This window comes from Lonchura striata, chromosome 20, assembly GCF_046129695.1.
Source record: "Lonchura striata isolate bLonStr1 chromosome 20, bLonStr1.mat, whole genome shotgun sequence".
In the NCBI taxonomy this organism is placed as follows: Eukaryota; Metazoa; Chordata; class Aves; order Passeriformes; family Estrildidae; genus Lonchura; species Lonchura striata.
In genome coordinates this window covers 8,215,529-8,237,781 of record NC_134622.1, presented here as the reverse complement: position 1 = coordinate 8,237,781, position 22,253 = coordinate 8,215,529, and the positions used below count along the sequence as shown (strand labels likewise).

The 22,253-nt window shown below is 49.2% G+C and overlaps 3 protein-coding genes across 5 annotated transcripts in view; 2 read left to right on the top strand and 1 right to left on the bottom strand.

The window, feature by feature from the left end:
* NCOR1 (nuclear receptor corepressor 1) overlaps window positions 1–7,293 on the top strand; it is a 55,160-nt gene extending 47,867 nt beyond the window's left edge. For all 3 annotated transcript variants that reach the window (XM_021524934.2, XM_021524936.2, XM_021524937.2), the window contains 9 exons: window positions 175–303; window positions 416–573; window positions 736–959; window positions 1,384–1,521; window positions 2,580–2,722; window positions 3,271–3,324; window positions 3,588–3,809; window positions 4,089–4,271; window positions 4,450–7,293. In XM_021524934.2, coding sequence (XP_021380609.2) covers window positions 175–303; window positions 416–573; window positions 736–959; window positions 1,384–1,521; window positions 2,580–2,722; window positions 3,271–3,324; window positions 3,588–3,809; window positions 4,089–4,271; window positions 4,450–4,637 — 1,439 coding nt within the window. In that variant the 3' untranslated portion in view covers window positions 4,638–7,293. The remainder of the gene's footprint in view (window positions 1–174; window positions 304–415; window positions 574–735; window positions 960–1,383; window positions 1,522–2,579; window positions 2,723–3,270; window positions 3,325–3,587; window positions 3,810–4,088; window positions 4,272–4,449) is intronic.
* Window positions 7,294–8,403: 1,110 nt separating this feature from the next.
* On the bottom strand, window positions 8,404–11,609 carry TTC19 (tetratricopeptide repeat domain 19). The gene is made up of 10 exons (XM_021524938.3): window positions 11,419–11,609; window positions 11,278–11,351; window positions 11,073–11,183; window positions 10,957–10,995; window positions 10,415–10,471; window positions 10,139–10,200; window positions 9,916–10,010; window positions 9,577–9,731; window positions 9,167–9,329; window positions 8,404–8,720 (listed from the first exon to the last, which is right to left on the bottom strand). Exons 1-10 carry the CDS (start codon window positions 11,588–11,590, stop codon window positions 8,587–8,589), a joined length of 1,062 nt encoding a protein of 353 aa, XP_021380613.3. The 5' UTR covers window positions 11,591–11,609; the 3' UTR covers window positions 8,404–8,586.
* A 42-nt stretch (window positions 11,610–11,651) lies between these two features.
* Window positions 11,652–22,118, top strand: ZSWIM7 (zinc finger SWIM-type containing 7). The gene is made up of 6 exons (XM_077787534.1): window positions 11,652–11,756; window positions 12,898–12,997; window positions 14,624–14,645; window positions 16,927–17,029; window positions 21,353–21,457; window positions 21,849–22,118. Exons 2-6 carry the CDS (start codon window positions 12,919–12,921, stop codon window positions 21,963–21,965), a joined length of 426 nt encoding a protein of 141 aa, XP_077643660.1. The 5' UTR covers window positions 11,652–11,756; window positions 12,898–12,918; the 3' UTR covers window positions 21,966–22,118.
* The last annotated feature ends 135 nt before the right edge of the window (window positions 22,119–22,253 follow it).

The window sequence follows — 22,253 nt, the reverse complement described above, 5'->3', positions numbered from 1 at the left end:
GGAGCACTTTCATGGAAGTATTTGTATCACCATGGTTATCAGGAGAAGGCAACAGTGTTTTGACTTTCATTCCCTGGTGCTATTTTACTAGAAGCACTGGTGTTGCTAAGTATAGGCAACAAACATTTTCTGTTATATTTACATATTATTCCACAATCTTTGCTTGATATTCAGTGTCCTCACACCGGTATGAAGCTCCTGGAGATGCCATTGAGGTGATCAGTCCTGCAAATTCACCTGTCCCTGCTCAAGAAAAGCTGCAGCCCTATCAACAAGAGACACCCAAACCAAGCCAGGCAGAGAGTAAGTTCATCTGCATGTGGAAATACTATCACAGTCACCTTTTTTAGATTTGTAAGCACAGAAGTTTCAGACTTTGAAGCTTTAACAGAGTGACCTTTTCTTTTTCAACCAGCTGACCCCAACAGGCCGTACGAGGGCCCCATTCACCGCTACAGGACACAACAGGAGCCCCCCTCACCCCAGCAACCTCCACCTCCCTCTTCCCAGGCAGAGGGGATGGCACACGTGCCCAGGACCCATCGGCTCATCACCCTTGCTGATCACATCTGTGTAGGTTTTATAATTCTGTCTTTTATTTGAGAGTATTACAAAATACTGTATCTGAATTTATAACCTCATTTGTTGCTGTCAGGCTCGTCTAGTTCATGAATAGCTACACAGTGGCCAGTGTCTAACCAAGAGCTCTTTTCTATTTCTTTTGGTGACATCCAGCAAATTATCACGCAAGACTTTGCTAGAAACCAAGCATCTTCTCAGGCCTCTTTGCAGCCTCCCACCACTACATTCCAGAATTCCACCCCTGCTCCAACACCTGTTTCTGGCCGGGCAAAGACCTCGAACCGCTACAGCCCCGAGGCACAGCCACAGCCCGTGCACCACCAGCGGCCAGGGGCCAGAGTGTCCCCTGAGAACCTCTCTGACAAGGCCAGGGGAAGGTAATGCAGGGATTCCGTCTAACTGCAAGTTTAATTGATGCCCAGATGTGATATTGATATAAAACAGTGCAGTAATCTTGGTGTAGATTGGAAATAAAGGTGCCTTTTGATCTTATTTTTAGGCAAAGTCTGTCTCCTCCTCTTTTGCCAATTGCTTGGTTCCATAACATAGCTTATAACTGTTTTACCTTTGCTACTTCTCTTAATTTCCAGTCTTTAGAGGGCTGAAAACATGTAATAACTTAAAGCTTACCAGAGTTATTATGGACAATGCATAGTGATCTTTTTAAGATCACCAATCTTACTAAAGCATGTAACATATAACTACACACAAGCAGTTATGTAGGAAGTGTAAAGTTACATGAGTTAACTACTGCTGTACATGCATTGAGAGTAATTATCTGTCTCTGAATTGTGGGTGTAGGCCTGGAAAATCTCCAGAGAGGAGTCATGTCCCCTCAGAGCCCTACGAGCCAATCTCGCCACCTCAGGTCCCAGTTGTACATGAGAAACAGGAAAATGTTCTTTTGCTTTCCCAAAGAGCTGAGCCTACTGAACAGAGGTAGGTGTAAAACTGGCTTTTAAAAACATAATTCTGAATCTTTGTGCTGCAAACTGTGTCTTTATTAAAGAGCAGCTCAACTGACCTTTCTCTGGTGCCACAGGCAAGTTGTTAATCACTGTCAATCCTTCTGCACTAACATCCAAAACTTGCTATTTGGAAGTTGCTTTGGGAAGGCTGAGGGAAAGGTCACATGTTGGTGCTCTGTCTTAAGTTTCTTGGTGAAAGCAGAGTGTTCTGTGTCACATCTGAGAGAATGTTAAATTCCTTGTGGTTACCAGTTCTGTAAAACTGAAGTGAGTTTTGAGAAAGGATACAAGTTTTCATTAAATCATTCAGTCTTCTCCTGCCTGGTTGGATTCCTGGATACTGTCCTGGTGGAGAGAGGAGGAACCCAGGCTTCCAGTACTCATGGTGCTGGAGCAGATAATCACTTGGAATATCACTAAGCTAAGGAGGTTCCAGGAGGAGTGAAGTGGGGTGTCCATGGATGGGACAGCCCTGTCTCAGTCTGTCAGATCTGCACCATAAAACTGCACAGGACCTTCACGGGCTCCCTGGCAGTGCTGGTGTCTGCAAACATGTGGGAGATGCACACTGGAGTAGGTGCACCTGTGTTTGCCCTGCTGAGGAAGGAAGAGCACCCAAAGTACTTATTTAAGCTTCATGCTGGTGAAACCGATTCTAATTTTCTTGGGGTTTTCCACTCTGCAGTTGCTGCAGGGCTATTAGAGTTCATGATGGATGTTAAGTAGATGCAAAGGGATTTTCAGGATTATGGCAGGGAATACTGCACTTTTTAGAAATGTAAGGATCTTGGGCTAGGAAAGCTAGTTTATTTTTTACTTCATTTTTAGATTATTTTTTAATTTATGTACAAGTTGTTTGGTTTTTTAATTCAAGCTTATTGGTCGGATTGCTGCTGCTTAGGCAAACTCAGTTATTATTGAGCCCCCCAGTGCTCCTATGACTGTTAGTGGTTTCTACCTGGCTGCTTTTGGGAAGATTTCAATGTGCATCTTACAAGTTGTCTCTTTGACACGTGTTGGTCTTGGCAGGACTGACTCTCGCTCTCCAGGCAGTATCAGTTACCTGCCTTCGTTTTTCACCAAACTTGAGAACACTTCACCAATGGTAAAATCCAAGAAACAGGAGATATTTCGAAAGCTGAACTCATCTGGTGGAGGTGACTCTGACATGGGTATGCAGGACTTGCCTTTTCACTCCATTTTTCTGGCTTAAGCTTTATGTGACTTCAACCTGCAGATGTCCTGACCTAAATATGATCAAATAATACAAATTAATAGAAATCTATTAATATAAAATGCATATAATAATTTATGATCATAGAACTAGAAGATTAGATTTTTTTAATATACTGTTGTATGTAGGACTGTCACATCATTTTAACACTTAGTTTAAGAGGTGAAAACCACATGATTAATGAGAGAGTTGTTAACACCTAACATTATTCTAACTAACTATGTCTGTAATTTGCTTTATATAAATACTACACATTTTCCTATTTGAAAAGGTGTCTTGAAACTAAACAGTTTGTGTTTTCTTGGCCCTTATGATTATGTCTTTTAAACAGCATTTTAATATAGTTCCAGTAATGAACACTGACATGGTGGAATATGATACCAGAACTATATTTTTGCCTTTTTGCTTGTGCAGTAGGGCTACTGCTGATCACTTAGTGATCATTAGTACTGAAAAGTTCAGTGAAATGTTATGTTTTAATTGCAGCAACCGCTCAGCCAGGGACTGAAATATTCAATTTGCCAGCAGTCACTACCTCAGGTAAGTTCTTCAATAGGAGAAAGAATATATGTTCCAGAAAAATGTAATGTCTTTAATATCTTAAATTTATACTCTTTGGGGAGTCCAGTAAAAGAGGAAAATGGTGCCAATTTAAAAGCTAATATCCTACATGGAAACTTGATTCCTGCACCATAAGGAAAAGCAAAATGACTAAATCTTTCCCTACACCCCTTTTTAATTTCTCCGAGATACACCTTTTGCCTCCCTTCCCACCTTTCCCTGTGTTTTCTCTTCTCTCCCAGGTGCAGTCAGTTCTAGGGGTCACTCCTTTGCAGATCCTGCCAGTAATCTGGGTCTGGAAGACATTATTAGGAAAGCACTGATGGGAAACTTTGATGACAAGAGTGAGGAACACGGGGTCGTCATGTCCCAACCTCTCGCGGTGGCTGCGGGCAGCTCCGGCGCCGCGGTACCGGCGAGTAACGAGACACGTAGGGAAGAAGCCAATCCATCTCCAAATTCAGGTATTGCAGCTCCCAAATATCCCAGGGCCTTAAAAAAAATAAATAAATCAAGGGTTTGAATAACGTGGTATCTCTGAAAATCACTGTCTTTCCTCTGTAATTAGCAGAGGTGGTGTTTGCATTAATCGTCCTGGCTTTTCAAGCAACACTGATGGAACAGGAGAAGGAGAACAGGGTGTATTGGATACCTAAAGCTTCTCAGTGCTACCTGATAATTTCTAGAAACAAACACACAGAGGCTAAAATGTGGTTGGTGAAATCTGTCCCTTCTGTTGCTAGGTGGGGCAGTCAGCAAGCAGAAGCTCATCGGCAAGTCAAACAGTAGGAAGTCAAAGTCTCCAATTCCTGGGCAGGGATATTTGGGAACTGAAAGACCTTCTTCTGTCTCATCTGTACATTCAGAAGGGGACTACCACAGACAGACTCCAGTGTGGGCCTGGGAAGACAGGCCTTCATCAACAGGTGAGGAACAGGCTCTTTTCAAAGGTGTTTGCAGTCTCAGGTGTTGCACTGTAACGCTGGATATTGGCCAGAAGTTCCCAGCATGTGGGGATTTTCTGCAATGTATTTTCTGCTAATTGTCACAACCCAGGCCAGCACAGATGTCTCAGAACAGCTCGTGTTTTCCCTTTTGATGCAGGTTCCACCCAGTTTCCATACAACCCTCTGACCATGAGGATGCTGAGCAGCACCCCCCCGACCTCCATCGCCTGTGCCCCCCCGTCCATGAGCCAAGCAACCACTCACCCACAGAACAGGATCTGGGAGCGAGAGCCTGCACCACTGCTTTCAGCACAATATGAGACTCTGTCTGACAGTGATGACTGAACTATGCAGATTATTTTTTTTTTTTAATTTGCGGGTCAAAAAAAGAAATCTATTTTTGACTTGTGCCCACAGAGACTTTCCAAGAGAGCAAGGGCCACACAATGAAGAATTGCTGGAGAGTCTGTGAAATGCCTTCTGAACAGGCCGTGTGTTGGAGGATTGTGGTCAAGAAGGTTGACTTACTAAAGATAAATATGTAAAGAGTTTTTAAAAATGTGGACTATTCCTGCTCTACATCTATTTGTAAAGAAAACCATAATGTCTTTTAAATCATTCTTCTGTAAATAGAGAGTACTTTTTGCAGTGTTTTTTCCCTTGCTATAGTATCTGGTGTACTTATGTTCAAATCATTGCCTAAACTTTGGGGGTCATTTTGTAATTTTTTTTAAGCATTTTCTCCAGTGTAGAATACTCTTCATAACCCTAGCCTCCCTCTCAGCCTAGCCTAACCAGAACCCCAACCTCCCAACCATCATTGCCCATTTAATGCCGTGCCACTTCCTGCAGGCATTGTGCTTTTATATAATTTTTTTTTCCCTAGACACACTTTCTCAGTGGTGTTCAAGCTCTTGTGAAAATGTTGATTTTTAAGACTGACCCCTTAGTGAATTCTGTACATTAACATAACTCCAGTTCGCTGGAATAAGATGATATATTTCTTTGGAATATGAAATTCTGCCACATTGTAAATTTTTGGTGCAGTTGGTTTTATTTAGCAACACTGCAGAAATATTATTGCATGGGTATGTTATGGTTCATTTTTAAAAGGTTAAAGAAACAAAAAAAGAACAGCTTCTGGAGGCATACCTCACTGTTATGCACACTGGGAATTTTAACTGTGCCCTAAAAGCCTATTCTTAGTATTCTCTGTTTCTGCATTGTATGCAGTGAAAACAGGCTACTAAATTTTACTGTCATATTTAACCACAGCAAATGGCTTTTCTGAACAGAGGCTCTGGGTGGGTTGATAAATCCTTTAAGAAGAAAAACCTCCACATCCCAAGTTTAAATAAAACAAAGTGCTTTTATAGAATAATTGAGCAATGCACGAGTCAACTACTTGGCTTCTGTTACAACCAGTTTGAAATAGGTACTGTGATTTTTACCTTCCTCCAATCTGATTTTAAAATCTTTATGTAATAATTATTTTGAAGTCTGCGTCCCAGTTCCTGTCCCTCTAAGCAAGCTTTTGGTGGAAGTCCTTACAAATGCTTGGCTTAACTCCTGAAGTGTGCAATACTTGTTAGGGTGATTTTTATTTTTAAATTGTATATGGTACTAGGAGAGTCTCCTTAATCGTTCATCTATCAAGGCTTGCTATGATATGCTTGTAGCTCATGTTCACATCCATCTGGGCAGTGATGTCACAGGGTGTCCTGACATCCATCTCCAAAAGCATCTTCATTTTATGCTGCACTGACCTCAGGAAGTGAATTCAAATCTTCCGGGGTAGAAGGACTGATTCACAGATAGCACTGAGCTAGGGGGTGGCGTGGTCTGTCAGATTCCAAACTGCTTTTGCATCTCATTGATCAACAGGGTCTTTGCCTTGGAGTTATTTTCCAGTGAAAAATATTTTGGGTTTTGCCGCTGTATTTGTGATGCGCTGTATGGAAGGTGTAATGCAGTGTGTAACCTTGAGTCGTGTGAGCTCTGCATCCCGTGGACTGTGATGGTCCACTTACAAACAGGAAGAAGCACAGAACTATTTATCAATAGCAAATTTATTTTCAGTCCTTTAAGGAAAGCCTTTTTGCCCCAAGTGAGGGAAACAAAATTCCAAAGGAACTCATTTGGAAACTTGACACTGTTGAAAATACGGAACTATTTTGCTACCTTTTTTTAAAAACTACTGCATCACAGTAGATCTGTTGGCAGTCTTAAGTCTCCTTGCAGTCTTTCTCTGAGAAAGATTTCTCTCATCCTCCCCTCCTTTACCCTTCTGGCTTGAAGCAGTGACATTTTCATCCTGTTTGTAGACCTGTGCTCTTATTTTAACTTTCTTTTTGGTTCCCACAGCAACATATACTGGAAAACGAGTTGATCTGCCCTTTTTGTAGATTTGAATTTGGAGTGAAGAGTTAAGTTCCATTCTTAAACTCACTTGTTCTCACTTTCTTAATGTAACAAATACAATGTGAAAGAGGCATGTACAGACAAATGTCTTTGCTACCTGTACAGTAAGTATAGCATGTTCATTGCAAAGCTTCATGTTACTGCTGCAGCAGCAGCAAGATATCCAAAGTAGGATAGTCACAATCTCCTAAGATACAGTTTGAGTGGCATTTGCACATAAAATGTTGCTGCTTTTTTTTTGTTTGTTGTCCAAGTTTTAACTTCTCCAGTGTAAAAACCTCTCCAGAGCCTAAGTTAGGGTTTACCACAATTCCAGTAATCTTCAAGTATGGAATTACATCTGCCCTGTTTCAAACAGGAAGGTGTTTGTAAGTCATGTTTACAAAGTGTAGTTTACTACAAATTTTTACCTGATTTCTGATCAGCGCTTTCACAATGCTTTCATCTTGATATGGTTCGTGATTCTGATATGAAATCATTTAAGACTTGAAAAACCCATGCATCATAATTTCCACACAATGTCTTCACTAGACAGTGACTTCTGGATTCAGACCAATCAATAAAGGGGATCAGTTCTCCACTTGCTTTTCCTGTGTCTCCCTTTTGTTTTGCAGCATCAGGCAAGACCCTGCTCCCAGGGCAGTGCAGGGGTCCCAGGTGACCCTGCTGCCCTCCAAGCTCTGCTGCTTCAGACCCCAAACCCAGCACTTGAGGGAAGGTTGGCTAATGTGCTAGAGCCTTTCTGTCAGTACAGCCTTATTTTTATTTCCTAGCTTGCTGAGAACAAAGCTGTGTATGTGACTGAAGTTTTCCATGAAGCTTCAATGAACTTCTGCTCTAGAAAACCTGTGTGCCTCTTCCTCTTAGCTCAAAGTTCAGAGATGAAGCTGCTACTGTAAGTAAATTAATAATGATGTCATTACATTGAGGGTTGTACCAACCAGCTGCAGTTCTAAGAATTGAGAAGTTAAAATTGTGCTTGGATAGTGACAGAATTAGTTCTACTATCCTAACTAAATATGGATTTGGTGATTTCTGGTTTAATTCTCCTCTTTCTTTAACATCAGGCTTCCTGGCAGGGCAGAACTGAGAAATTTTGTTGTCTAAAGCAGCTGTTCATACTTGATTCACATGAAGGCACGTAGCTGACAAAGCTGGGTTTGTACACAGCATCTTTTCCAACAGGAAGCCTCAGCATTCAAGCACTGACCTCTCCAAGAGAGAAGACAACTCTGGCATTCCGTGTGCTCTCCACTGGAGCCAAGTTTATTTCTGACAGCAGCTCTGTGTGCTAACAGCCTCACCCCTCCTCTGAGAGGACAAGTTCTATTTTTGGATGCTAAATGAAGAAATCCATTTGATCTTCACACAACCTGTTGGACCAGGACAGGGAGCTGCAGCTCTCTTGCAGGGCAGGTACAGCCTGGGAAACGCTGAGCTGCTGCACTGATAGAAGTGCAGCCCCTGTTGTGCTGTGCAACATGTAAAGAGTGAGACAATTCCTGCCTGTTCCTTTTCAAGACTTGCTCTGGGACAGCCATGTTTTGAACCTGAACACTTCTGTGGGCAGGCAGGAGTAGCAAACTGACTAACACAGTATTAATACCTGACCAGACTTGCACTTAGGCAGCCAAAATTAAACTACTTAGCATAGCAGGTCAGTCAAACCACAGACTACACCACAAATTCACACAGTTAAGATTTCACACCTTTATTTTGGGCTGTTAGGCAGTGGCAGCCCTTCCTCTTAAGCAGTCCTGGAACTCCTCATTGCTGTTTCTCTGGAGAATTGCACCAAGCTGCTCGCAGGCTGCCTGTGCTGACCAACCCTTGCTGCCTTCAGTCACCTCAAGGCTGCACTGTGTGGCCAGACTTATTTGGAGCCCTTTCTCCTCTTGGCCAGCTCAGCTAGTTCCTCCTGGATATGCTGTACAGAAGCAGCATCTCCCTTCTGCTGTGCCTGCTTGAGGGCTTCTTTGTACATTTGTTTTGCTTGCAAGAAATCTTCTGTAGCAAGAGAGAAAAAAGGCTTGGTTACCCACTTCCATCACCCATTTTCAGAGCCTCCTCCTGATGCTGATCACATGCAAAGGACAAGGACTACTTGGAACACATCAAGATCTAGGGAAGCTCAGAAAACATCCTGCCAGGTTTTGAGAGCTGGAGAGCAGCAGTGATGATGTGACCTGGTGCTGCTTCAGCATTAAAATCTCACAGAAACAAATCTCACACATGTCTTCTGTCCTTTTGGAAAAGTTACTGGGGACTAAGGACATGGGAAACAAGATCCCCTGGAAACCATTTGGCTCAGTTTGTGAAACCAATTCAAAGTCACATCTACTGCCTAAACTAAAACTAATAACCCCAAACCAGCACTGCAGCTCACCCCTACAACACAGATCCAGATCCCTGCACTCAGCACAAGCTCAGTGGCTGGGCATGTATTCACTGACCTTTGTGCATCAGGATTGCTGCCAGGTTACTGAGCACCATGTGCTCCTCGGGGTGCTTTGTGTCCCTTGCCAGCTCTGCTGCCCTCCTGCTGTAGGTGTGCGCCTCCTCGTAGCGTCCCTGAGCGTCCAGCACCGTCGCCAGGTCATTCATCAGCACCACACTCTGCACCAGGAGGGAAAAGGGAAGCCTGTGGAGCAGTCTGGGGCAGCAGAAGCACACATTCATTCCCTGCCACACCAGTTAAAGAAGTATTTCCCAAAGAAGCTTTCAGTAAGGAAGTAGCCTGTATTTCTGTATTTGCATGCTCGTCCTTCCTGGCCATGTTTGATGGCAGCAGAGCTGCTCCAAGGCTACCTCATTCCCTACAGATCAGCCTTTCCTTCCCTGGAGTCCTACTACTCCAAATCACCTGTGGATGAGTCTCTCCCTGAACATCATTTGATATCTGCAGAGCCTTCTCATACATCTTTTGTGCTGCTGGGAGCTCGTTGATGTTCAGGAGGTAGCGGCCGTAGGAGTCCAGGCTCATCCCAAGCAGGAGCTGCGTGTTGGCCTTTTCTTCAGCTGCAAACAGAGAGGAGTGAAGTGATCACTGCCACAGGATTCAGCATGAACCCCCATCCTACCACAGCAGAAACTCAGGCAGTGGGAAGACAATGGATTGACATGAAGATGGCACTCAGAAACAACATCAAGGACAGGGAAATGGAAAAAAGATGAGAAGCCTTTGGCAGACAAGGCTGCCCACCTGATAAGACATCCTCAGGCAAGTCCTTCTGCTTGGCAATCTTCTCCTCTAAGGTCAAGATGCAGAACTGGTAGCCAGCTACAGCTAATTTGTGCCTGTAAAGTGCAAAGCAAAGCTCCTTCTGTCCCTGAAGGATCCCTCATTAAAGATCCTCTGCTTGACCACCTCACCAGCATGGCAAAGCTGAGATGAAAGCAAGTGCCACCTCTAGCTGGGAACTCACTGTTTCTGAGCAGCATAGATACTGGCCAGCTTGAGGGATATCTCAAGGATGGCGTTGTCATCCTGCCAGGAGGACACACAACGTAACTGTTACTCTTCTTGTACCTTCCCAACAAAAAGACTACTTTTTCAGAGAGTTTAGACATTAAAGATCCCCATCTTGTTGCCTCCAGTGCTGCCATCCTTTACAGTATTCCAAATTTCCAGTAAGAGGCATTACAGCACAAGAAATAAGGTAAAGAGAAGGGCCCCACTGGAAACCTGTCTCAGAACATACCTCCTTTGTGTCCCCTGCAAGCATATAGCTCATAGTTGCTTTGTAGAGCTTTTCTGCCTGAAACAAGAATTTTGAAGGGGATACTGAGAAATTATGGCATTTAAAACAAAACAGAGGCAAATTACACAGAGGGAACTGGCTCAAATTTGTTGTGTTTACACTCAGCAAGAGCAGTTAGAGGTGAAAGGCTGACCAGAGCCCACTGGTATTGAACCAGTGAGTCCTTTCAGTTTCTGCAGGAGCACTGCAGCAGCAGCCAGACCTTTACTCTGTGAGCTCAGGGCTTTCCCAGATTCTCCTTGGAGCATCTCTGTGCTCAACTGCAGCTTTTCACAGTAAGAAGTATTCCCTCCTTTAACTGTGAGAGCACCTGGTGTGTTCATGGGACTGCAATCCCGAGTTGGATCATTCTGCTGTGCACTGGGACATCTCTGCCCCACAGCTCTGAGCCTGCAGCTTGTGTGTGCAAGCACCCCATACCTGAGACCGTGCACAACACGTCAACTTCTAAAAATTCAGAGGGAAAACCCAGAGTTACTCACATTGTCCAGCTGTCCCTGCATGTATGCCACGTTCCCCATCTGGAAGAGACACAGAGCGCTCAAGCTCCGGCGAGGCGATGCGGCCGCGCCTCAGCAGCAGCAAGGCCGGCTCTCACCATGCTGTAGGTGTAGATGACGGCCTGCCGGTTCTCCTGCTGGTGCGCCCGGCGCAGGGCTTGGTGCAGGAGCTGCTCGGCCTGGGCCAGCTCCCCGTTGATGGCGCTGAGCTGCGGGGACAGCGGGCGCGGTCACCGCCGGTCACCGCCGGTCACCCGGGCGCCCGCACCGCCCGCACCGCCCGCACCGCCCGCACCGCCTCACCTTGGCTCTCTTCAGCAGCAGCACGATGGCGTCCTCGCCGTCCTCCTCGGCGTCCCGCGGGAACGGGGAGAAGCCTGCGGGGACAGCGCGGTGAGTGCCCGGCGCCGGCGGCGCGGTGCCCGTGCCCGCCGCCCCTCTCACCTCCCAGGAAGGCCAGCGCGGCGCCGGCCGGCCGTGCCCAGCGCGCCCACCCCGCGCTGCCGCTGTCCCCGCGGTGTCCCCGGTGTCCCCCCGTCCAGGCGGGCCGGGGCAAGGCGGGGCAGCGCCGGGGGCACAGCCGGGACAGCGCCCGCGGCAGCGCCGCCGCCGCCATCCCCAGCGGGCCCTTTAAGAGCGCGCGTGACGTCAGCGCCGGGCACGGGGCGGGGGCGTGACGTCACTCCCGGTGTGGGGCCGGGCGCGGGAACGGGAACGGCACTGGGAACGGCACCGGCACCGGGAGCCGGCAGCGAGCGGGTCCCGCCGCTCTGCCCGCCCTGGTGAGCAGCTGAGGAAGGAGCAGCTCCCGGGAAGCGCTGGGGATCCCACCCGTGTGGGAACGCCTGAGGGGCTGCACCGGGCCCTGCCCCGGCTCTGCCCCGGGCTCTGTCCCGGCTCTGTCCCGGGCCCTGCCCCGGCTCTGCCCCGGGCCCTGCCCCGGCTCTGTCCCGGCTCTGCCCCGGGCTCTGCCCCGGGCTCTGTCCCGGCTCTGCCCCGGCTCTGTCCCGGCTCTGTCCCGGCTCTGTCCCGGCTCTGCCCCGGGCCCTGCCCCGGCTCTGCCCCGGGCTCTGCCCCGGGCTCTGCCCCGGCTCTGTCCCGGCTCTGTCCCGGCTCTGTCCCGGCTCTGCCCCGGGCTCTGTCCCGGCTCTGTCCCGGCTCTGCCCCGGGCTCTGTCCCGGGCTCTGTCCCGGCTCTGCCCCGGGCTCTGTCCCGGCTCTGCCCCGGGCTCTGTCCCGGCTCTGTCCCGGGCTCTGCCCCGGGCCCTGCCCCGGCTCTGCCCCGGGCTCTGCCCCGGGCTCTGTCCCGGCTCTGTCCCGGGCTCTGGCCCGGGCTCTGGCCCGGCTCTGTCCCGGGCTCTGGCCCGGCTCTGCCCCGGGCTCTGTCCCGGCTCTGCCCCGGCTCTGTCCCGGCTCTGTCCCGGGCTCTGTCCCGGCTCTGCACCGGGCTCTGCCCCGGCTCTGCCCCGGGCTCTGTCTCGGCTCTGTCCCGGCTCTGCCCCCGGCTCTGCCCCGGGCTCTGTCCCGGGCTCTGCCCCGGCTCTGTCCCGGCTCTGTCCCGGGCTCTGTCCCGGCTCTGCCCCGGGCTCTGTCCCCGGCTCTGTCCCGGCTCTGCCCCGGCTCTGTCCCGGCTCTTCCCGCTCCGCAGCAGCACCGGGCCAGGCAGTGCCCCTGAGTGAGGAACACCCACGGGAGCTCTGCTGCTGTGGTGCATCTCAGAGACACCCGTGTGTCGGTGGGGAATCCCCTCCTGAACGTGTGGGGAAAAAAACAAAAACAAAGAAACCTTAGAAGTTGTTTTAAAACATTTTAAAGTATGTCATTCCTTGGTGGGGATGGGGTGCCCAGATAATCCCCCCCGATGCTCAGTATCCATGGTGACCCTGAAGATTTCCCTCTGTCTCCTGTCCTGTCTCGTTTCCAGGGATGAGCCCGTGCCGGTGGGATGGACAGGAGCACCTTGCCAGCTGTGGCAGAAGAGCTCTTGAGAGAGATCAAAAAGGCTTTTCAGGAGACCTCACAGGGTACGTGAAGGAGCCCCGCAGGAGTGGCCTGGCACACCCCCAGCGAGTGTGCAGGGGCCTTGGCCTCCCCTCTCCTACCAGACCCTGTTGTCTGGACCTTTATGTCCCTTTTTTGTGACAACAGACAGCTGTGAAGCACAGATAATGAGGAGCAGCCCCTCCTCAAGTCCAATTCAAAAATCACACCAGTTGGGAGACTCTTTGTGAGATTTATGAGGAGACTGCTGCTTCTTAGAGCTCCTGGTGCACATGGTCACACTTAAGAGATGATAAATTAATGCCTCCGGGCAAGAATTCTGCTGTGCCCTCTGCACTGCCGGTTCTACAGACTCACCAATCCCAAAATTGGGGTTGGAAAGGGGAATTTCCCCAAGCCGTGTCCTGACTGACCGGCAGAGGGGGCGTGCTGCTGATCCCAGGGCGAGGAACAATTTCCCAGTGCTTCAGTGAAAGGAACCCCAGCCAGCGCCGAAACCCTGGCCAGTTCCAGCAGCTAGTTAGGAATAATTACCTTTGCTGGATCTGTGTTTGTGTTTACTGGATGAGTTGCACAGAATGGCTCTTCACAAAGTAAGGGTCTGCTGAAGGAATATTTTTAACTGCAAAACCCAAACAAATAAGAATTCAGATAAATCTGTCTTGAGCACTACGTGGGAGTGAGGAATGGGCAGAAAATTCATGTCTAAACTGTCAGAGTGACCCCAGTGACAGCTTTTTGGCACACTTGCACTGTGACTTCTGTCAGGTTAGAGTAGATCCAAAATCTACATGTGACTTTTAAAAGAGCTTTATAAATCCTGTTGTAAACTAAGCAAAAAAAAAAAGTTTACATCCCTTTAAAGACGTCCTTTTTACAGCAGCAGAGTGGTACTAAAGCACATGTAGAGACAGAGCTGTGGAGACAAACTGATTGATCCCTTTGCAGAATTAAATTCAAATAAAGCTGGAAAAATCAAACCAACACTGCAGGTCATAGAGAGTATTTTGAATTGTCAGAAGAAAATTATTTTAAAGTCAAAAATCCAGATCTTCCAGTGGGATATGGAGACAGAGTACACTGTGTCCCCTGGGTGATAACAGAAAGATCAGAGTGGACAGGCAGAGCCTGAGCTGTCCAACAAACACAATTTGCTTGAGTGTAACTTTCCATCTTAAGGAGACAATAAATGAAGACAAAATGTTTCAGTGGGCTCATAAACCAGTGGCGCCCTGCAAGAGTGTGCTGGGAAAAGAACAACATTTTTTTAAAGTTGTAATGCCTGAGTTCTCAACTCATGCCAGGAGAGTTTCAGGGAAAATAATATATATATATTTTTTAACCAGGCTGAGGACTCCTGCCTTTTATTGGGTGCTTTTAAAAGTAAGATGTCATAAAAGAAAATCCATTTGGGCTTCTGCATTTCTTTTTAAAATGAATCCCTGTGGTTGTGATTGCTGTGCTTGATAAGTGCCTTAGCACTGCCATCATGGATCATTTTGCTGCTCCTTATTGCTTTTTTGGTGGCTAGAGAGGATGTTGAGATCTCTGCAGTCCTGTGTGGCTTCTGGGGATACCTTGAGGGGGACAATAACCCCCCTGTGATGCGAAATTCTGCAAAATCACATTTCCTTTTCTTTCTGTTGCAGTCCCTGATGAGCTGCTGCTGGGGTGAGTGTCTTCAGCTTCAGTTCCTGCCCCAGTGTCCTGCTGAAGGGCAGTTGGTGGTCAGCTCTCATCCTGGTTTTCCACTGTGTTTGACCAAGTGCTGCTGAAACACAAAAACGCTGGTGGTTTTTGTAAATGAACGTTCTGACAGGTTTTTTTCCAGAAATTCACAAAATGATCTCTGTATCACAGCATCTCCTGTGATGACTTGCTCTAATTTAAACCCAAGATATTGAACCTGAGCTCTGAGTCCAGCCTCAGGTCTGGCAGGAGTTGCTGTGGGAGTGGATTGTGTTCCAGGGTGATTCATCCCTCTGCCTTCCTGCCACTGAGCACCCTGAGCTCACTCCTGCTGTTTGAGTCATGGGCACGTGTGATGGAGAGGGAGAAGTGTCCTGATCATCACCCTGCACAGGGGAAATGTTAACTTGGAGACTGAGAGTTTTCTTCTGTTTGGGGTGGGCTCAGGTCCGCTTTGTCACCCTGTGAATAATTTAATCATTCCCAGCAGTAACCTAAGAGATCCAAGTTTCACAACTTCAGCCCTCACCAACTGGTGTTGAAGGTGGAGAAGAGGCATTGTCACAGTGAAAGAGAATTTTAGATTCATCTTTAACCTTGTGTCTTGCCTGCCAGGGGATGAGATCACCAGGAACCCTCCAGGCCTTGATGCCTTTCTGTTAAAGTTATCTGACACACCACCTGTGAAAGGTGTGCTGACTCCCTCTCCTGGGATCACAGTGGCCTTTGAAAGGTGGGATCAGATTTGAAAGCTTTTGCTTCCTTCTCCTCAGAAAAGAGGAGAGAAATTCCCTTGTTAAGTTTAATAATGGTGGTAACTCTTGGCAGCCAGATTTCCATCAATTCCCTGCATCCAGCAGCTCAGACGTATTCTGATTTAATTTCCCAATCTCTTCCAAATCTCCAAAGTCCTTGAATTTCCTGTGGGCACTTCCTGTTGAACTGATCAAATTATATACACAAGAAAAGAATTCCCTAGATTTGAAAAGAGTTCCTGAAACTCACTGAACTCAGCCCCCTTATAGTTCCAAACCTAATCATGAAGGAATGTCTTAGTTAAGCGTTCCCCACCCACCTCCTCAGATGGAGCCAGCCCTTCTTGCCTTGAGTTTGTGCAAGTTTTGGTCTTCCTGGAATCTGTCTGCTTGGCTGCCCATCAATGAGCTTGACTCAGCCTTGCTGGGGCTCTGCCTTGCTCTGTCCTCCCTGGCCTTGGAAACTTTCCCCTTTCTCTTGGTCTCCTCCTCTGTTTGGTGCTATCTCTTCATCACTGCTGATTTCCTTGTTGTTTACCCTTGGAACCAATACAGACTACACAGATTTTTCTCAGCTGGTGGAAGGTCAGTAAAATTAACTGAGTTGCCCCTGAGCTCTTTGGGAACACTCAGAGCAGCTGGATTTGCTGGTCTAGGATGACTTTGGAGCCCATGAGCTCTCTGGACAATAGGCTGAAGGTGCAGATGTCCATATTTAACACACACCTTATCCTATACCCCTGCACAGCACCAGCAGGAGACAAAATCCCCCTTTGGGATGTGCAGTGGTCCTCATCCCAGACTGTGGATCCCTGAAAGGGAAAGTATTTTTAGGGACAGTGGAGGGACATCAGGCAGGTGCTGCCCCTGGGGTTTTATCTGCAATTACTTGGCTGTCTCTGAGCCCTGCTCCTAGCTGGGTCCCAGAGGTACAGCTGATGCTATCTGGTGTCTCCATATGCAGGGGATTGTCTGGAGTAATTCCCTGATGTTCTCTAGCTTCCTCCTGATGCAGTTTGGTGGGTAGAGAAAGGATAAATTATCCCTCAGTGGTGACAGTGATGGAGGAGATGTGATCACTGCAGGATGACTCAATTGTCCCCCAGGGTTTGAGCTGATCTCCAGGGAATGAGGAAGGAGCCCCAGTTCCTGTTGCTCCAGGAACTGTGGGTCATCCTTGCACTCCCCTTTCTCCAAGGAGCTGTGTGCTCCATGCCTGGAGGTGGGATTCAAGACCAGCTGATCAATCCAGCACATCCAGGACTGTAGAGCTGAGGAGTCCCAGAGCACGAGCCCCTTTTGCCCTGAGCCCTGGCAAGTCTGGCTCTGTGTGCTCCACTAAAATCCCTGTTTGTGCCTTTGTGCTGGTGGGACATTTCCAGTTCCTGCAGCAAGGAAAAATGTCTTACTTTTGCAATGGGCTCCTTCAGGTCTCCTCTGTGCCCTGAGGCTGAGCCAGGGGGTCTCCCTTTGTGCTGTGACCTAACTGGAGACCCATTCTCTTCCAGGCTGAAGTTCATTTTTGGCCCAGCTGCAATCCCAGCTCTGGATTTGGTGGATCAGCGTTCTGTCACCCGGCTCAGGTCCCCCAGTGGAAGGATTCTCTACCAGGTACACGCTTCTCTTTGCTTTTGATGGTTTCCAGCTGGCATCTGGGATTGTGTTTTCCTGACTTGCAGAGCATGAATAAACACGGAGAGGACACCAGTGTTTTACAAACTCCTGAAGTGACACTGGAGAGCAGCAGCCAGGAACTAGAATTAGAACAGCATGGTTCAGAACCATTTTCTCTGTGGCTCCCAGCCAGCCACAGACAATTTATGTGTTTGTGGGCATCACAGTCAGGAGGAAGTTTTCCAGGGATTGCTAATTTTGCTTTATTACTTCCATCCTCTCCAGCAAAGGAAGTTCTTCCTCTTGACCAGTCGTACACTACTCTTCATTATCTGCCATCACCGAGTTTCTTTCCTGTCATGACCTCTGCTTGGCAGCAGATCTCTGCTGCCTGGGAGGGAGCAATGCAGGCCAAACCTGTGGGTGTCACTCTGGTTCAGTGTAGCCAAGGCTGTGAATCACAGAAACATCCCCATGAAATGGCATTTTGGGGAGAAGAGCTCACCTCAGCCCTGAATTCAGTTACAGCACAGGGTGGGAGTGAGGTGAGGAGCCATTGGTACTTCATTCTCACATTTCTGTACTGTGCACCATTCCTTGCTCTCTGGTCCCCCAGCACTGGTGGCATTTCTTTTGGGACAATCTGTGCTGTGAGCAATGGACCAGCTGCATCCAGCCCTTGGCTGTGCCCTGGCTGAACACTGGGACCCTGTGCCCAAAGATTTTGGTCAAAAAGCACCAATTCCTTCTCCTCAGCACTCCCAAACCCTCAGGAAGCACAGCCCATCCACAGCTGGGCCTGTTTCTGTGCTGTTCACACACCAGAGAAGGGGGACTACCTTTGCTCAGTGCTGTGGCTCCCAAGAGAAACATTTCCAAGTATTCCCCCTGCAAAGGACCTTTTCTCCTCCCCTGGAGGTGCTTTGGGGTCCTGTAGGGTGAGAAAAGGGCTGTGAAATCAGGCCTGGCTGCTGGCACAAACCCTTCTCACATGGTCAGAGTTTGTCCTGCTTGATTTGCACGTGGAGCCTTTATCTCTTCTGGGGCCATGGAGAGGACACAGGCCCCTCCCGAGGGACATTAATCATAACCAGGGCTCAAGAACAGCCTTGGATTGCAGCTGAGGGCTTGCCTGTGGATGTTTGGTAAAGCCTAGGAAGCTTCCAGCACCCTTAGACAGCAGCTGCCTTCCTGATTAATTGGATGCTCAAAGTCTTTCCCTTTTTTACTGTTGCTTGTCTGAAAATGCCACTGGGCAGAGAACGGTCACATTTTCCTAGCAGAGCTTTGTCAGGCCCTGCAGGCTAAGGCAGAGCTTTGCTGGGCATCAGTTAATAATCTGATATGAACAGAGGGCTCAGCTGGTGCACACTGAAAAGGAACAAGTGTCAGAACTGCTCTCCTGCCTCTGCAGGGAGAGGGAGCCTCTGGTTTCCCTGTGGAGAAGGAGCCCCTGGACAGGAGGGTCAGGGAGTTAATGCAGGACAAACCTCCAGGAAGGAGGTTCCTGTGTGCCTCCAGCTGCATTCCTCTTCATGGAGCTTGATAGCTGATTAAGGCCATGCTGATGAGTTCATTAACAGAGGAATGTGAAGAGATATTTTCTCTGGGGGTGTGAGGTTGGTGCCATTGTGAAATTCTCCCTCATGACAGCTGTCTGAGATGCAGAAACAAAGAGCAAAGTCTACCCTGGGGCTGGAGCAGTGACAGGAACACATCTGGGGTCATAGAAACCCCAGCCCTGGGTGGGACACTGCACTGGAGTCACTGGCTCTTCATTCCTGTGTGCTGTAGGAATGTGTGGAAATGTCCCCCAGCTGAGCTCCTGGGGAGAGGGGCATCCATGGCTGCCTGGACACTGCACAATCGTCCCTGCTAATTATCCCCCACAAAGGCAGCCCTGCCATTTGCACCCAGATGTGGTTCAGCTGGAATGTGAGGTGGTGCTTCCACTTGCAGCTGGCTCTGGAGGACTCTTTGAGGCCATGAGGCTGGTTCTGTTTGTGAAACTCCTTTGGGTCATTATAGCCAAATCTGAGCTGGGGATAATTCCATATCACCCAGCACATCTCAGGTCCTGCTTCAGGGGAGGAAGGCTCTGCTCAGACAGGCCCTGTAGTGTGGGCAGCCCTTTCTCTCAGGAGCTGAGATGGGAGAAGAAGGAGCCCTCAGTGAAATGAAAGCTGTGATTTGTCCCTTAATGCCCTTGCTGTTTAACAGAGGAGTGGCACTGATGGAGTGTCTGAGGGCTGGGTGCCTCAGAGCTGAAATCATCCCAGGAGAGCTTGGATGATACCTGCCATGCTGAGCCAGGGGTAAATCCTACCTGCTGCAGGGATGGTGGCTCTGGCTGATGGTGGAGCAGTGCTGGATGTGGCAGTGTTGGCCTGGCAGCATTTGGGGCTCTGCCCAAGTGGCACAGATGCTGAGCTGTGGCAGTGAAGCAGGGCAGTGCTTCAGCCCTGCCAGCTGGCCCCTGCACTGCTCACATCCTGCACTTTCATTTCTTTTTTATTTTGTCTTTTTTCATCCGTTTCCCAGAACTGTGTGGCAGATGCCCCACGGTGAAGGGTTTGAGCAGCAGGCCCTGGCACAGGCTATGGTGCTGCCTGTCTGTCTGTCTGTCCCTGTGCTGGTGCCTCAGCTGACCCTCCTGTGCCCCCACAGGCTGGCAGGGACACCTCCAGGGGGATTTTTCCTCCTTGAGGCCCAGGGGTGAGGACAGCAGAAGGAATTCTCACCTCAGGGCCAGGGGAGCACCCCGGTGCTTGGCTGGGCTGCAGCTGGCCAGGAACAGAGGCACCTTTTTCTCCCAGTCTTTCGATTTTAGATTTTGCTTTATTAGGCAGAGACTGTGTTCTTGCCATCTAGGTCAGGATGGGGGAGCGCTGAGCTCAGCCCAAATCTGGCAGTGTCTGTCTGTGCCTTCCCCCCATCCCCAAAGGAAAACACTTCAGAGGGGAAGGCACCATCAGAATACTTCATCTTGGAAAAAAACAATCAAAGGGGCTGCAGGAAAACAAACTTATCACAAGTGAAACAAACTCAGCCTGCAGTAAAAGGAGGACCCAGGGTAAAGGCCAGACTGAAAAAGAAAAAAGAAAAAAAAAGAAAAAAAAGAAAAAAGGTTTACTCTGAAATGGGAATGTGAGTTTTGTGTCCTGGATCTGCTGGGAGTGAGGGGGATTTGAGGCATTGGCATTTCTGTGGGAGAGCCTAAATTTCTGGATGTTTTCTGTTGGGCAGAGGGTGCAGGGGGAGCTCCAGGGGAAGGCTCCCCTTGGGAGTGGAGCTTTGGACAGGGAGGGGCAATGTTCCTCTGGAGGGGCTTGGAATGCCAGGGATGCCCTGGAGGGAAGCAGCACTCTGCAGAGCTCCACTGCCTTTTCACTTTTTGTGTTTATCTTTGGGTTTTGGGGGTGTGTGTGCCACAAACCCAGCCAGAGTGGAAGGGCTGTGATGTGCCCTCAGAGCCCTGGGCCCTGTGCAAGTGTTTTCTGCTCCTGCAGATCCTTCCCTTCCCATAGGTTGGGCCCCTAAAGTAGTTTCCTAAAAGCTATTTTCCAGTCTTGAAGAGACCAAAAGAGAAATAATAATCCATAGGCTGGCTTTGCTATGTCCTGCAGTCAGCTCCAGCAACTCACAGATTGCTCCATGCTGGAAAAAAATGCTTCCCTCACCTGTTTGCTCACCCTGGTGCCTCAGTACCAGCCTTGCAGGGAACAGCATGTGGGAAAAGCAGGCAGTGCTGTTCCCAAAGCTGAGATGGAGCAGGGAAGCTTCTCTGGAGACCTCAGCTTTGTTTATTCAGGCAGATCTGGATTCCAGTAGCTGCAGCTGGCTTTGAGAGCAGAGCAGCTTTCAGTGGTTGGGAAAGGAGAGGCCTCCCTGCAAGTGCTCAGTGCTGCTCTCTCCTGTCCCAGGCCCGTGGTGGCTCTGGGGTCACACCTGGGCTGTGTGTGACAAGTGTGTCATTTCCACCTCTGAGCCTGCCAGGGAGCTCACAGGAGGGGCTGGCACTCGATGGGAGGTCAGGGAGTGGTGCCACCACCCCTCTCCTGGTCCCTTAGAGCAGCCAAGTCCCTGGGGCTGGGATCTGCTGCAAGCACAGGTACAGGACACCCTCACCTGCAGGGAGAGGAGCTTCTAGAGACCATGAGAAACCTGAGGAGCTTCAGGCTTAGGTGGGTCACTGCAGTGCATGGGGACACTTCTGTGCTGTGGCATCTCCCCCTCACTGCTGGGGCAGTGCAGACCCAGCCTGAGTCAGAGAAATTAAAGTGAATCCTGCCTCTGACTCCTCATCTGCCTCTCTTTCAGGTCCTTGGGAGCTCAGGCAAACTCTACACCTGCTACAGCTCCTGCCACTTCTGCACCTGCCCTGCCTTTGGGTTTTCTGTGCTGCAGAAGAGCGAGAGCCTTCTGGTGAGTTCTGTGCCCAGCCTGGGGCTGCCAGGGGCAGGGGACCAGGCTCTGCCCTGCTCCTTGAACCCCAAAATTCCCCAAACACGAGTGGGGAGCTGGCCACGCAGGCTGAGCCTGACCACTGTGTGTGGCCTCTGAGAGCCCCAGACTCTGGGTGCAGGGAGGGCTTTTGGTGCTCAGCAGGGGTGGGGAGGGTGCCAGGAGCTGTGCCAGCTCCCTGCGTGGCACTGTCCTGGTGGCAGAACTGGGGACACTGAGCACCACGTGTGCCAGGAGGGAACCACGTTCCTGGAGGGGCTGAGCACTTCCCTGAGCACATTTTGGCCAGGATGGGCTCCTGGGCCTGACAGAGCCTGGCACTCCAGCCTTGCTCCTGCTGTTAACTTTGCAGTGCAAACACATCCTGGCTGTCTACCTCAGCCAGGCCTTGGGAGCCTGCCAGGAGCTGGCTGTGTCTGAGGAGCAGCTCACAAACATCCTCCTGGCTGAGGAAGAGGATGAAGGATGAAGGATGAAGGATTCGGATCACTCCTGGCGTTTTTAATATCTACAAGGCTGTCAAATGCTCATTGAGGCTGGTAATTTCTTCCTGTGCTGCAGCCAACTGTGACATTAATTAGCAGCCTGGCACTGATAAATTTATTAATTAGGCCTGTGTTGACTTCAGTTTTGTTTATTTATTCTGTTTTTGGGATTTCTGAAGATGCTTGAACTAATCTGTCATAATTGTGAAGTTAGGATGCAAACCTGCAGGTGTCAGTGATCCACAGATTAAAGAACTGATGTGGCTCTTTGC

Bases quoted from the DNA above. Each gene is read 5' to 3' on its own strand.
- TTC19 (XM_021524938.3), bottom strand. From the start codon at position 11,590: ATGGCGGCGGCGGCGCTGCCGCGGGCGCTGTCCCGGCTGTGCCCCCGG. The intron at 10,472-10,956 runs GTGAGTAACTCT...TTCTTGTTTCAG, and splicing joins TGCAGGGACAGCTGGACAAT to GCAGAAAAGCTCTACAAAGC. The intron at 9,732-9,915 runs GTGGGCAGCCTT...CTCTGTTTGCAG, and splicing joins GCCTGAGGATGTCTTATCAG to CTGAAGAAAAGGCCAACACG.
- ZSWIM7 (XM_077787534.1), top strand. From the start codon at position 12,919: ATGGACAGGAGCACCTTGCCAGCTGTGGCAGAAGAGCTCTTGAGAGAG. The intron at 12,998-14,623 runs GTACGTGAAGGA...TTTCTGTTGCAG, and splicing joins TTTTCAGGAGACCTCACAGG to TCCCTGATGAGCTGCTGCTG. The intron at 14,646-16,926 runs GTGAGTGTCTTC...ATTCTCTTCCAG, and splicing joins CCTGATGAGCTGCTGCTGGG to GCTGAAGTTCATTTTTGGCC.